Here is a 15,536-nt window from a genome sequence, read left to right as displayed (position 1 = left end):
ACAACGACACCTCATTACAGATTTGATGACAGTAGAGGTAAGCATCGCTACCGACACGTACCTTGAATGGTTGCGTGGGTATTGTGGGTAATTCCAAAAAAGATGATATGCGGTTAGAAATGAAATTTTTTGTACTACCATTGTCGATAAGCACCTGAATCTTATGGCCATTTATGCTTCCTTGCATACTCATTGATTTGGCCAAGCGTTGGCCCAAAAAGGCATTAAGGCTAAGTTTTGGACTGGGCTCTTCCTCTGACTGCGGTGTCGAATCGACCATTGGTGTCTCCAAGTTGTCTATGGAATTGTCTTCCATTTCTTCTAAGTAAAGGAGCGAAGCATGTCCTTTGCAACTGTGGCCTGGGGTGAAACGATCATCACAGTTAAAACATAACCCTTTTGCTCTTCGATCTTGCTGCTCTACCGCTGTTAATCTACGAACGGGGAGTTTAGTTCCTAACAAAAGTACTAATTAAAATATAAATCAAATCTCCTTAAATCCCTCGCTGAATCCTGCTTAAGGTCTTGATGTTCAGCTATCCTCTTAATGGATGATTTCAAATCAAGCCTCAATTGTAATTTTCCAATTTAGCATCATCAGTTAACGATTGAATGCAATTGTATATTTGTTGCGTCTTGTGTAAACCTTTAGGGGAAGGTTCAATTGTGTAACAAACACCTAATTATTCCATTTGATAGAGGATGTCATGCATGTTAAACACTTCGTTGAGTTTACATCTGCCATTGATCATATTGTTCGAGTCTGCATTTCATCATAATCATTTGAGTCGATTCATATCATTTTGAATTACTTGGTCATATATTGGGGAATCAGTGATCTAATTTGAATAAATATATATTATTAACTGAAATGTATGATATTAAGTCAGGATATAATTTAAAACTGTTAATAATGATATTTGAGATGGTTTGGTCTTGTCCAATACAGTTTTTTTATAGCTGTTTAAGATTTGACATGATATTTATGAACTTTTCCAACTCTTAAAATAATTAATGGCAACATTTATATTATCGATTTGGTCATAGTTCTATTCTCAATATTAATTGATTAAGCAGTTCACGAATGTTATTGGCAATCCACTGATATAAATCTGACCCTAGCCTATTGTTACTGAGAGTTCTTTCACTTTATCCCACTTCTATATATTCACCCATGCAGCAGTGAATTTTGATAATATTTTAGATAGTAAATTTACTATACAATCTAGCTAATGATGTGAGATGCAATAAAGTAACTGACGACAGATTAAGATGCAAAGAGGATATATTGAAGATAACAAGTTTTTGCAGCTAACTTGACAGAGTCGTGTTTTCTCCCACCCGAGGAGAATGACAAGAATTGATAATCTTTCATTTTTAGCTTAGTTGACTTTCTTCTAATTTTAATTTTTGAAATTTAAATTTTGAAATTTGAATTTTGGTTTAGTTTTGGCATTTGAGTGATTTTAGGGAATTTGTTTGAGTGATTTGAGAGATTTTTATTTTGTGAGATTTTAAAATTCTCTAATTTTCTCTATTTAAGGGACTGGTGTAATCGAATGGAATAATGAATTATTGAATGAAAAATTGCATTAGCTAAAATCTGGTGTGAAACCTTGGGTATGAAACCTTGGGTGTGAAACCCTAGGCCGTTCCCTGTGTCTTCTTCCTCTAGCCGCCAAGCATTCCCTCGTCTTCCCCGCGTCAACAATCAGTCAAACCCTCTTCTTCCCTGCAGACCACCAGTGCCACACCCAGCCCGCCCCTGATCTCCACCTCCGACCATCAGCACCATCATCTCCTCCCAAATAGTCGCACCACCAGTGCCATCATCTCCTCCCAAGAAGCCACCCTACTCTCACCGCCACCGAGCCTCCCTTCCCAGCAACTGCCGCCTTCATGTACACCAATTATTTGGCAAAATTCCCCACCAGAGCAATACTACCACTGCCATACTCGCTTACCACGGATCATCACATCGCTATTGTCCCATCGTCCTTGCCGACGCCGTCACTCTAGTCTCTAGTCGCTGCTCAGAGTCGCTGTTCAGAGTCGTCGCCATCGTCGTTGTTCAGATTTGTCGCCGTTGCTGTCACTCAGTTCGTCGTCGCGTCGTCTGCCAATTCAACGTCGTCTCTCAGGTGAAGTCTGTTCAGACCGATGAAGGTTTCGCTTTCTTTATTTTTCTGTTTATCTCATTTGATTAGTTAATTGCATGAATATCTTGTCTCTAAACTATTATCATATATTCGCTGCTTAGATTAGTATTTATGAGTTGAGGGTAACTGAACATGTGACTATTAAAAAATTGATATTGATTGTAGAACTGGTAAATGATAATGAATATTGCGATTATATTGTTTGAGATTGGAATTGTTCATGATTATTGATGCAAATCTCGTTAAATCCATCTGTCACATTAACTATTTGAATTTAATTTCCTGTCTAATATCATGAATTTTGGCGAAACGGTGCGTTATTCAATTTTGATCGCTAAATCTGATAAACACCATGTCCCGTTCCGCATCAATATTGTTCTACAATTTCATGAATATGTTTTTGTTTATAGTGCAAAAACGTCAAATACCTAGCATGTGGCCCAAACAATGTAACAGATAAAAGAAAAAATAATAATAGTTAGAAAAGCATGTTACTGTTAACTAGTGTTTATTAGTTACATGGTCTACACATTCATAAAACTAGAATTTTCCGAAATAATATAATTTAATTTATAGATTGTTTACCTAGTAGATAAAAAAATGCTCCAAACTTAAATAAGAAATCTATAAAAGGTAGTAAGCACACTCCCTCTTGACTATAAGTGCCCTAACTTATTTATAGAATATTTCCAAAATAAACATAACTTAAGTTTAAGATTGTTCACATTGTAGATGGAAAAATGCTCCAATCCTAAATAAGAAATCAATAAAAGGACAGTGAACAAAACCCTCTTGACTATAAGTGTCCCACGTTGTTTATAGGAAAGAGAACATCCATGCAATCACCAACATGGATGGTCTCTTTATACATGTAGAGATATTTGGTTTTGCAGTAACAAAAAATCATTAAGGGGCTAAACTAAACTTTCAGTTTTAAACAATATTCTTGAAGGGCTTTTATGACTGGTTAAGAATAATAAGTTGCATATTAAAATCTTCATATTGCAACTTTGCTAATTTCAAAGGGCTTATATCAAAAGAAGAGCAGATAGAAATATGACCTCCTTGCCCTTTAATGTTGGCAAAACAAATTTGTGGACCCGTCACAATTTAACCTTTCATTGTGCTTGAAATGGAAAAATCGTACAAACACATCTACATGTCAAATAGTATTTACTGTGCTGATACATTCAACTTTTACTTTCTTTAGTCTTTGGTTAATCTCCACACTTTATGATATGTCCGGAATACGTTATGAATTTCTGGATATGTTATAGAAATATCAATCAACTAGTGATATCTGGCCATAACAAACAGATGTTAAGTGTCTGAGTATCCTAGAGTATCAAATCGAACAACTTTTAGAAATAAACCGTGGGCTCCTGCATGGGCGGGTGGTTGGGTGTGTGATGTGTGTGTGCATAAGTGTGGTACTTAATGAAGCAACAAGGTGTATTAAGCATTACTTGTTAACTGTGTTATAATATTATGGACGGTCAAAAGATGACAGTGGTATGGATGGAACAATACTTTTTAACACCTTTTTCTTTTATCCTTCTTCTGTAAGTTACTTCTAGATATCTTCAAAGCTTTCCTGTTCTTTAACATGATAATATCATGTTTTTCATTTTTATTTGATGAGTAGTATGCGAGTTGTACAACATAACTGTCCAAATGTCGCATCCTCTCCAAGCCTCTAATGTGGTTGAATTTGCCTGATATGATGTGTCATCGCAACACTACCATCAAATACATCACAGTGTCGGAAAAAAACATGCTATGTAACTCCATTATGCGCTATGTAACTTAGCAGACCTTAAAATTACATAGCAATTTGAAATAGCACAGACACATCGTTAACTCTATGTTATCAGCCTTTTACAATATATCATACACCATCTTAATACAACGTGCACTATTTCAATATAACAGGGGTTATTTCAATATAACATGTGTTATTTTAATATAATTATATTAGAGACCTAGTGAATATTCGCTAAGTTTGATATGTTTAAGACTTAAGGCAATTTAGTAGTTGTTTTTGAAGTGTTGTTTAAGATTTTATAGTTCTCTCGTTGACGTGATTGATATTTGGTGACATCATTATGGTTGTGAACTAGTGATGGTGAACATATCATTTGTGAAGAATGAAATAATTAGGAAACTATGGACAAGATATGCAACTTTTTCATGTTATATTTGAACATTTTATTGTGGTACTTGTTAGTAAATTAGTACATTGTTTAATAAGTTTTAGAACTTTTATTGATATTTTATTATATCTGAAAATCAGAATCCTATTTATTATAATTATCATATATAATTCTACATTTGTTTTAAAATAAATACAAATATGAAACCTAAGCTTATTCTATATGCACTTTAAGCTAGTGAGAACCCGAACTTGATGGTATACGCTCTTGTTATTTTCAAAATGGCCCCTAGTACCTTGATGGATACTAGTATGACTCTCTGATCAAACATCTGTGCAATATTATTATCCAAAAGTTCCAAGACCAAAGAATATTGGTCAAAGTCACCATAATTTTGAACTTGACATGTTTTTTTTCTTCATGTGTATTACTTGAAATTGCTCTCTCTGTCAGCAATAATTTTCAGCCTCTTACCCCAAGATTGTCCATATTGCTAGCTAATCTATTCTAGACTAAAGTATTTGCTCGAGACAATTCATAAATAGCAGACCCACAGAACATATTTTCCTGTGACTTCCACTTCTCACAGACCATAAAACTAATGTGATATAACTCCACCAGAAAAAATGCCTTCTAAGATATATTTACACTTGGATATTCTCAGGAATGTCTGAATTGATATAAATAAATAAATAAGTTTGTTACTAATGACAATATGAATTACAAGGCTTGTTCCCAAAATTAGCACACAATGCAGTGTTACGATAATAAAAGTTAGTCTTTCATGAACAGGCAACTTATTCATAAACATATTATCATAAATGACTATAAATCCCGTTTGATATGAATGAAATAGGAAGGCAATACAAAGGGTACACAAATCCTTGAACATATTATCTTTTCACAATAAAAGATCCAGTTAAATATATTAGAAAAGGACACATCAGCTTACTGGTCGAGAGGAAACAGCTTGAGCAATCTTCACAAATGCCTGCCAAAGCATTATGTAGACTGAAATCAATACACATACAACTGAACTAAATACAGTAAGAATAAGGCACGATTCTCGTATATATGAAAAATTATTGCTATAACTAAATTAGAGTAAAGGTTCTGATAGATATGTTTCCAAACTCTAGGGCATCTTTTGCCCAATAAAAGCATATAAAAGAAAGGTCAAAGGGAAAAACCGGCCCAAGCTCAAGCAATATCATCCGAAGATCCGCAGCTCTGACCTACACATAAGATTAAAAAAAATGAAAATTTTCAGTTAAAAGTTCCTCCATAACACATCAAGATGAACCCTAGCCTCTTGACCAATGCAAATATGAAGAATTGTTTTTCCTTTAATCCTGATTTATTTTTGAAATACACTAACATCCACATCATCCTTAAAATTCGAAATATCTATACTAAATTATTTCTAAATCCATTTATGTATTGGATTTAAACAATGGCTAAACCTTTAGGTTTATAAAAGAAACCCCTGCAAAGAAATCTAAGCCCTAAATTTCTCAAATTTCTAAAAAGAAGTTGCTGTCTCCAACTAAAATAAGTGACAGATTACTACCTTGAACATCTCATCGGAGCGCTCGAGGAGCTGATCGAGGTACCTCAGACCAAACCACCGCCCGAAACTGGTTCCGATCTGCAAGAACCGCCGGATCACGAGGATCGGCTTCCGGCGATAGATTGCGGCGATCTTATTGATGTTGTACTCGTTCAAGAACTCAGCTTCGCTCGAGGCGCCGTCTTCGAATATGTAGCCGAAGTACTTGGTAAGGCATCGAGGTCGCCGTGGAGGAGGACAACGCGCGCGGGAACGGAAGGTAGACAGTACGCGCGCCGCAATGCGTGGAGGGGAAGGGTTGGCTGGAGAGGGGCTGATTTGCGGGAAAGGGTGGCGGAGATGGCGGGAAAATGAGAAGCATTATGTGGAGAGAGAGGAAGTGAAGGAGAGAGAGACGAGGAGAACTTCCAGCGTCGACGGCGGGATAATATTTATAGAAATGTTAGCACCACTCTAATATTTATGTGTGTGGTTTTTTTCTTTCTTTTTTTTATATTTTTTTTATTTTTATTTTTTATTTTTTGCCAGGCGAAAGATAGGAGAGAGGATAGGGTGAGATCGAGAGCGGTGGTCACACACGGACCACACGAGTTAGGGAGTCGGCGATTGCGTGAGAAATGTATAATCTGCACATCTATATTTTTTCAAGTGCCCATATTTTTAAGGCTGATTATGGCAATTATAATGCAATATATTATATTAATTGTATTTTATTATTTTATATTATGTTTTACTGTAAAATATTATATTAAATATGTTGTTATGGCTAAACCACCGGATTGATATTTTTTATTGTCCATATTTTTTAAGGTGAATTAAGGTAATTATAATATAATATATTATAAGTGTTATGTCGGTGCTTGCATTGATGATGCATCAGTGAGAGTTAATGGCCTACTCATGTAAAATGCTTAAGAGCAAGGGCAGCAAGCTCCCATAGCCCGCTCTCAAGGCCTATGTGGCGTGGGAGCCTGCTGCATACGTTCCAGCAATCTCCTAAACGCTCCCAACCCCATCTCCTTAGACTGACGTGGTCTTGTAGCCATCGGAGCTCCCAAGCGCTCCACAAATTTGTGGACCGCTTGAAAGCTCCCATCTATTAAAAAAATTTACAAAAACCATCCTACAAAAAGCCCCCTACAAATTGTACTCGCATCACATCCTCATTAGCTCTTCCTAATTATCAAATATTATCTTGTATTAGATTTATGATTGTACTTGAAGTTAAAAATTTTGGCATTGAATGAAAAAACTATTTTATTGAAAATGAAATTGGTGTAGTACAACAACTTGAACTTCTTTGCTAAAATTACATTAGACATAAAGAAACTTAATCCTCGGTGATGTATCCCTTGAGCTGCCACAGATGCTCGATCAAATCATTTTTAGTGATTTTGTGTGTTTGCGTGTTCCTGATCCGATGATGATTTTGGATAAACTTAGTTAGAGGCACCGTCCGCACATGAGAAGGTTCAACGACTGGTACCGAATCAGTAAAGTCGAAGATGTTGTCCAATTGACAATCTCGTTCATCTTCAACGATCATGTTATGCATTATGATGCAAGCTGTCATGATATCTTTCAACACACTAGGTTGCCAGAAACGTTCTGGTCCACTAACAATCGCAAATCGAGATTGTAACACACCAAAAGCTCGCTCAACATCTTTTCTTGCACTTTCTTGTTGTTGAGCAAAGTACTTATGCTTATTTCCTCGAGGTGCTAGAATAGTCTTCACTAATGTGGACCACTCTGGATAAATCCCGTCGGCGAGATAGTATCTCATATTGTACTCGTGGCCATTGATAGTATAGTTGAACGGTGAAGCTCTTCCCTCCGCAAGTTGTGCAAAAACTGGTGAACGGTGTAGAACATTGAGGTCATTGTGAGACCCCGACAATCCAAAGAAGGCATGCCATATCCAAAGATCTTTGCTAGCTACGGCCACCAAAATAATTGTAGGTTCATGAAAATGCTCAGTATACATACCTTGTCAGGCGGTTGGATAGTTCTTCCATGTCCAGTGCATGCAGTCGATACTCCCAAGCATACCAGGAAAACCTCGTTGTGAACCTTCCTCGAGCAGGCATGCAACGTCTTCATTAGTCGGTGAACAAAGGTATTCCTCCCCAAAGATATTGATAATCAATTGAACAAACCTCTTCACGCTCTCAAACGATGTACTTTTACCGATCCGAACATAGTCGTCAACGGAGTCAGCGGATGCTCCATATGCGAGCATCCGCATAGCTGCAGTAATCTTTTGAAGACTAGATAGTCCCAACTCTCTAGCACCATTTCTCTTTTGGACGAAGTACTTGTCATGTTCGACGAGTGCGTCATGAATTCGAAGGAATAACGAACGCGTCATTCTGAATCTTTGACGAAAATAGTTTTATTTGGAGATTGATGATTAATGTGGTTTGGTTATAATTAGGATTTTTAAGAAAAGAGTATTTAGGATTTTGGAGTTGCATAATATGAATTTTGATGAATTATTTGAATATTATTAAATCATAAATTTCAATTAGGGTTTACCTAGAAATTTGATATAGTAATATAGAGTTTGTCAATTATGGTTTAACTAGAAATTGATTATCGATTACAGTTTAACTAGAAATTGATATATAAACTCTGATATAGGGCTTTTCTTTTATAGTTGAAGTGGAAAATTGCTATAGAAAATTTGATATACATTCTTAAAGTCTCAGAATATAATGTGTAATAAATAATTTACATATGATGGAATGCTAATCTTTCAGTTTTGATGGCGAACGAAATACATATTATTTGCTTCTTCAATGGAAGATGATAGGGTATAAAAGTATACCTCTAAAGTTACAAGTGCACAACAATCAAGTTATAGTATAAAATGTTATCAATCCCACGAGGAAGCTGTTTGTAGGAGAAAATCAAAATTGGTTCTTATGTTGTATACGTGACAAGCAGGGGTAATGATTGTGATTGTGGAGAGAGAATGAGAGTGAGAGTGATTGTATGTAAATAAAAATAAAACGAGATTGAGAGTGGAGAGATAAGTGGATGTGATAAATGGTAAATGTAGACAAAACTAACAACAATGAAAGAAAGAAAGATGAATGAAATAAAATCAAGAAACAAATAAAGAATCAAGAAATAAGGGGGAAATCTAAGAAAATAAGAGATAGAGGATTCAATTAAAAATATGAGGAATCTAGAATTGAATCCACTAGCTAATCTCACTTATAAAATATAAATCATTTTCTTTTTATCACATTCTACTTTAGATTTATTAAGTATAGACTATCAAATCACTTAAGGAAAGTATAAACTATCAAATTATCATCTAAGTAAAATTAATACTCATGAAAAGAATAACAACTAAATAGTAATTCTAGAATTCCTTCTACCAATTAGTTCTTCATTTGAATATCTAAAACATGATCATTTTAAGCATAAGAGAATGAGTAACAAATTATAAAAGAAATAAAGTTAGTTTCATACAATTTCTAGAGTTCCCATAAGAATTAGTTCTACATCTTTAAAAAAAGGCAATTCCCTAGAGGGTTCTAGCCTCAAGTCGAATCAAAGAAAAGAAAAATAATAAAAATAAAAACTAATCCCAAGAGGGTTCTAACCTCAAGCGAATAGTGCAACAAAATAAAACCTAAACTACAAAATAAATTATAATAATCTAAAGCAAGAAAGTAAAGACATGAAAATAAATCTACTCTATAAGTATGAAAACAAATCTAAGACAAGAGTGTTCTAGCCTCTTGGCTATTTTAACAAGAAAAGAAAGCAAAAGATAAATTTATTAACAAAGAAAAAAAATTACATCCCAAGAGGGTTCTAGCCTCAAGGTGATAGCAAACATTGATCTTGATCTTCATCTTCATCTCACCTTCATCTTCTAATCAAATAAAGAAAAGAAAATAAAAATATGAAGATGTGAAAATATTTTTTTATTAATTGCAACAAAATATTACAATTTGGAAGGTCTTCTCAATTAAGAGTAGTTCTCCTCTCCAAAAAGAATTTTTTACAAAATATTTCATACTCAAACCCCTTACCCTCTACCCCTATTTATAGCCTACCACAATGAATAAGAACAATTAGATTTTACTTGGGCTCTAAGGATTAAATTTTAGCCATAAAACGAGTTTGTTATCAATCGGTTGGCCAATCGGTTGACCGACCGGTTGGCCAATCGGTTGACCGACCGATTAGAATTCAAAAATTCTAAAAATGCAATTAGCTCCATCTCGTTGAGATAGACGATTTTTATATATCATATGTTAAATTCTGCCTTCTGAATTGAGAGATATCTCTGTTTCTTTGTGGCTAACATCTTGAACATGATTTTTACTTGATTTCTTTTCATATTTGATCCTTGTTTCTTCAGCTTCTGTAGATTGTTTGGCTTGATCCTAGGCTTCAATAAAATATTAAAAACGAGGAAATTTTAGTTCTTATGATCTTTTATTCATTAATTCTTCATTAACCTACAAATTAAGATAAAACATATTTATTAGTGATATTTTTATTTAAATAAAATAGATAATGAGGGTAAAAAATATAATAAAAAATATGATTATCAAATACCCTCACACCTAAACTTTTGCTAGTCCTCTAGCAAAGAGAGAAATTAAAAGGAAAAGAAAGAAAAATTATAACTCACTTTTACAGGAATCGCGATTGTATTTAGTACATACAACAAACCTTCAAACCCCTAGGTTAACCTAGTGAACGAGTTGTAGTCTCGTGAGGGTTTGCAGTGAATGTACCTATAAAATTCGATCAGCTTACCAATTTAAAAAAGTTAGTAAATACTTAATTTACTTGATATATTTAGAAATTCTAATTGAAGCTAGTTATTACTCAAGAAAATATTTTTATGTATAACTCTAAGGTATATCTCCTAAAAAATCTATTTATTCTAACTATACAAAGCCAAGTCTAATTTAGAAATTTAATTAAAAGTTTTGAAAAGAACATGCTAACTCTTTGTTTTAAATAATTTTTAAGCCTCTTAATCAAAATAAATTCTAATAAATATATATATAAAAAAACATTGTTAGTATTTTTTTTACTCTTTATCCCTTGGTGATTTTTGTTCTATTTCATCGGGCTTTCTAAGTGACCATTTAATGAATTTTGCGCCAATAAATCCCAACCCAATTGGGCTTAGTTTATTAAGCACGTAAATACTCCTTTGGCTTAATTACACGGCCAACTTGGGCTTACAAGATAGAACCACCTTAAGTTTCAAGAGAGTTTTGATTGGTGCCCATTTTTCGCACTCTTTTTTTGTAAATTTAGTTTTTTTTAATATATGTGTATATGTATATATATCCTGAAAAATATTTGAATCAAGACAACTTGAAAAATTATTTTCAACTCTAAGCTAAGCATGCAAATATTTTATTACTTTAATTAAAAGCCTGAGTTAAGACTTAAGTGAAGTATACTACTTTGAAAATTATTTCTTAAAAATTACTTAAAATTATCATAAAAGGTGAACTTGGGTATAAAACTAACTAGGGATTAGAAAATCTAAAATTTATCAAATAGAATAATTATTAATTAACTCTTTTAATTTGACAAGTGACAATATTTTTATGATTTTTTTCAAAAGGAAGAAAAAAATTATGACATAGAAAGAAGAGAAAAGGAATAAAAATTATGACATAGAAAGAAGAGAAAAGGAGTAAAAAAAGTAAAATTAAGAGGAAAAATAACTATGGAAAGAAAGAAAAAATTTAACTCACTTTTGCAGGAATCACAGTTGTATTTAGCTCATGCAACAAGACTTTAAACCCCTAGGTTACCCTAGTGGATGAGTTATAGTCTCGTGGGGGTTTGTAGTAAAAGTACCCATAAAATTCAATCAACTTACCATTTTAAAAAGTTAGCAAATAATTAATTTACTTGATATATTTAGACATTCTAATTGAACCTAGTTATTACTCAAAAAAATATTTTTATGTATAACTTTAAGGTAAATCTCCTAGAAAATCTTTTCATTATAGCTATACAAAACAAAGTCTAACTTAGAAATTTAATTTAAAAGTTTTAAAAAGAACATGCCAACTCTTTGATTTAAAATTTTTTCAAGTCTCTTAATCAAAATAATTTTTAAGAGCATATACACAAATATAACTATATATAAAAAAATATTGTTAGTATGTTTTTTTTACTCTTTATCCCTTGGTGATTTTTGTTCTATTTCATTGGGCTTTCTAAATGACCATTTAACGAGTTTTGAGCCAATGAATCTCAATCCAATTGGACTTAAGTCATTAAGTATGGGATACTCTTTGGGCTTATTTACTCGGTCAACTTAGGCTTATAAGATAGAACCACCTTGAGTTTCAAGAGAGTTTTTATTAGTGCCCATTTATTACACTCTTCTTTTGTAAGTTAGTTTTATTACACTCTTCTTTTGTAAGTTAGTTTTTTAATATATGTGTATATGTACATATATCCTGAAAAATATTTAGATCAAGACAACTTAAAATTTTATTTTTAACTCTAAGCTAAGTATGGAAAAATGTTATTACTTTAATTAAAAGTCTCAGTTAAAACTTAAGTAAATTATACTACTTTGAAAATTATTTCTTAAGAAATTTACTTAGAGTTATCATTGTTTGTAGAAAATTTGGAGTAAAAGAAATGAAAGAAAAATTTGATTTGTATTCTCTCGATCTCGATTACAATTGAATTTTCTGATTACAAAAGAGAGGAGAATTGATCTGAATTCTCCCCTTTGTTTAGGTCTGGGTTCTTCACGGTGGTGATGGAGTGCCTCCCTTGAATGCTCGCGTCGAGTTTGCTCTCCGTTGACGATCCGAACATCTTGTTTCACTGGAACATGGTCTTCTCCTCACGATTTGACGTTATGGAGAACTTACGTGGCAAGTTTGAAAATAACTCTTAACGAGTTAATAACTCAGAGCGAGTTTTAGAAGAACTTGTAGAGCAAGTTTTAAACCCTGATCGAGTTGAGAAGAACTCTTAGAAAGAGTTTACAAGCCAAGCTGAGTAATCTCAAAGGCTTCAATAAAAGCCTTCCAAGATGATTCAAGAGTTTCTTCAAGTCGCTGATCTCCAAATCTCCTTGTTGCTGAAGTTGAAGATGGATGAAGGCTGATCTCCTTTTTATGACTTTCTCATCAAAAAGTCCAGCCCCTAACTCGGTTGAGTTTACTCCTATTTATAAGGGATTAAGGGGTGTAACCGCCCCCGTAATTCACTCCTAAGTGGGGCTGAATGGGGTGTAACCACCCCCTTAAACTGTTCCCCAAATCATGGGGAAAATGTTTTTGAAACCGTTCAGTTCGTGCTTTGAATGAGTCAAATGCTAAAAAATAGCGTTCTGGGCCCGAACTCTGCGTTTTAGACCTGAAACGCAGAGTTAGGCCTGTTTTAAGCTGAAAACGCACAGATCGCGCTACGCAGAGATGAACTCTGCATTCTGGACCTGGGACCCAGAGCTGGGTTCTGCATAAACTCTGCATTTTTGGACATGGGACGCAGAGTTAGGCTCTGCATGAACTCTGCATTTTTTTTGTCGTTGGACGCAGAGTTGGGCTCTGCATGAACTCTGCGTTTTTTTGTCGTTGGACACAAAGTTAGGCTCTGCATGAACTCTGTGTTTTTTGTCGTTGGACGCAGAGTTAGGCTCTGCATGAGCTCTGTGTTTTTAGACCTGGGACGCAGAGTTGGGCTCTGCATGAACTCTGCGTTTTTGGACCTGGGACGCAGAGTTGGGGTCTGCATGAACTCTGCATTTTTATCGTTGGACGCAAAGTTGAACTTTGTGTTTTAAGTCCACGAACTCTGCGTTTTGACTCTGTAATACAGAGGCGAGCCTTAGGCGGGCTTGGCGAACTTCAGGCTAAGTCCAATGTTCAGACGAAGTCCAGTCTTGCAGACGGACTTCAGAACATAACTTGCTGCGAAGAACAGGTCATAACTTTCAAACCGTAAGTCGGAATTGGACGAATTATATATAAAAATCGGCTATCTCGACGAGACGGAGCCGACCAAACCAACCTCATAGGGTTTGGTTTGCTCCGTTAGTTTTACCAAATTCCTTACGGTTTTGAGAGATATCCGCGTTTTGGTTTGAAGAGACCGTCGATTTGTAGTCTCTTTTGCTAGAGCATTGCAAAGATCGTCATCTTGTAATCTTCGTCTTGGCTCATTGAAAATGTGAGAGTCGTCAGATTGTAACTCCCAATGTTGATTGTGATGGCTGTTGATTAGAGCTTTCATTAGTTGTTGCGAAGGTCGTCAGATTGTAACCTTCATCGATCCACGTGAAAGTATTTAAATTATAGTCTTCTGGAAGCCGTCAAATTGTAACTTCCATCATATATTAGTGTTTGATGGGAATCAGCTATCTGCAGTGATTTTTAGACAGCCTACAATCATAAAACAATCATAAAAGGTGAACTTGAGTATAAAATTAATTAGGGATTAGAAAATCTAAAATTTATTAAATAGATAAATTATTAATTAACTCTATTAATTTGGCATGTGACAATATTTTTATGAACTTTTTTCAAAAGGAAGAAAAAAGTTATGACATAGAAAGAAGAGAAAGGGGATAAAAAATTATGACATAGAAAGAAGAGAAAAGGAGTAAAAAAAGTAAAATAAAGAGGAAAAATAACTAGTACCCATCGCCCACACCTAAACTTTGTATTGTCCTTAATGCAAACTCTATGATGCACAAAGTAAACCAAATAAAAAATAAAGTACTTATATTTGTTCGGTCGGTAAAGCAAATAAAAAAAATAAAGTACTTATATTTGTTCGGTCGACCTAGAACAATAATGATAAAAATCTGCAATTACCTTTGGTATGAGAATGATGAAATTAAAATTTTATTCTTCTTCTTTTTTTCATTTTTCAGTAAATTTTTTCATATCTTTTTTTCATATATATATATATATATTCTTTTTCTTTATTTTCTCTTTTTTTTATAAAAGAATAAGAAACACTCAAATGAGAGAAGAATTTTATTATTATTATTATGAGACAAAACAAAAAGATGTAGAATAAATGACTAAACATAAAAAATTCATGCTCTATATCAAATCCTACCTTATTGCTGAAAATTCTACCTCGAATTTTAAAAAAGTCTAAAATAATGATCTTAAAAATGTGCTTAAATTCTGCATTCTCCGAAGGTTTCAATAATTTTTGTAGCAATTGAAGGTAAGTATCACAGGTGTCATGCATTTTAAATTTCTTATTAAACTTTGATTCTTTATTTATGAAGGTTTGTCATCTAACAACCTATTCTTCTTTAAAAAATTTCTCAACCCCAAGGTTCATGGTTGAGATATAAAAATTTAGTTGTTATTTATTTTCGAAGAATCTAAGTTCATCAACAAAGAGTTCTTCAAAAGTTGGGTTAAAGAAGAATGTATTTAATATAGTTTCCTCGTTTTGAAATACTTGATCCAATTTTTCTAATATCTTTATCTCCCAAAGATTTCCTCAAAACTAAGATCTAACTCATTCTCTTCTTTTGGTCTTTCTGGAATGTAATTTTATTTCTAGAGGTTGATTCCTTGGTTGGTTACCTAGATTGAAAATGTTGAGATCGGTAGTCAAATTCCCAAAGGACAGCTTCAGTTGGCCAGTTCTGTAGTTGATGAG

General features: G+C 33.8%; 1 protein-coding gene across 1 annotated transcript in view; it reads right to left on the bottom strand.

The window, feature by feature from the left end:
• LOC109821536 (uncharacterized aarF domain-containing protein kinase At1g71810, chloroplastic) overlaps nt 1-7,972 on the bottom strand; it is a 48,637-nt gene extending 40,665 nt beyond the window's left edge. Inside the window, exons 1-4 of the mRNA XM_020387717.1 lie at nt 7,872-7,972; nt 5,883-6,195; nt 5,503-5,547; nt 5,265-5,303 (exon numbers count right to left, since the gene is read on the bottom strand). Coding sequence (XP_020243306.1) covers nt 5,265-5,303; nt 5,503-5,547; nt 5,883-6,195; nt 7,872-7,972 — 498 coding nt within the window. The remainder of the gene's footprint in view (nt 1-5,264; nt 5,304-5,502; nt 5,548-5,882; nt 6,196-7,871) is intronic.

Source organism: Asparagus officinalis, chromosome 8 (assembly GCF_001876935.1).
Source record: "Asparagus officinalis chromosome 8, Aspof.V1, whole genome shotgun sequence".
Lineage (NCBI taxonomy): Eukaryota > Viridiplantae > Streptophyta > Magnoliopsida > Asparagales > Asparagaceae > Asparagus > Asparagus officinalis.
This window is presented reverse-complemented; position numbering and strand designations above follow the sequence as displayed.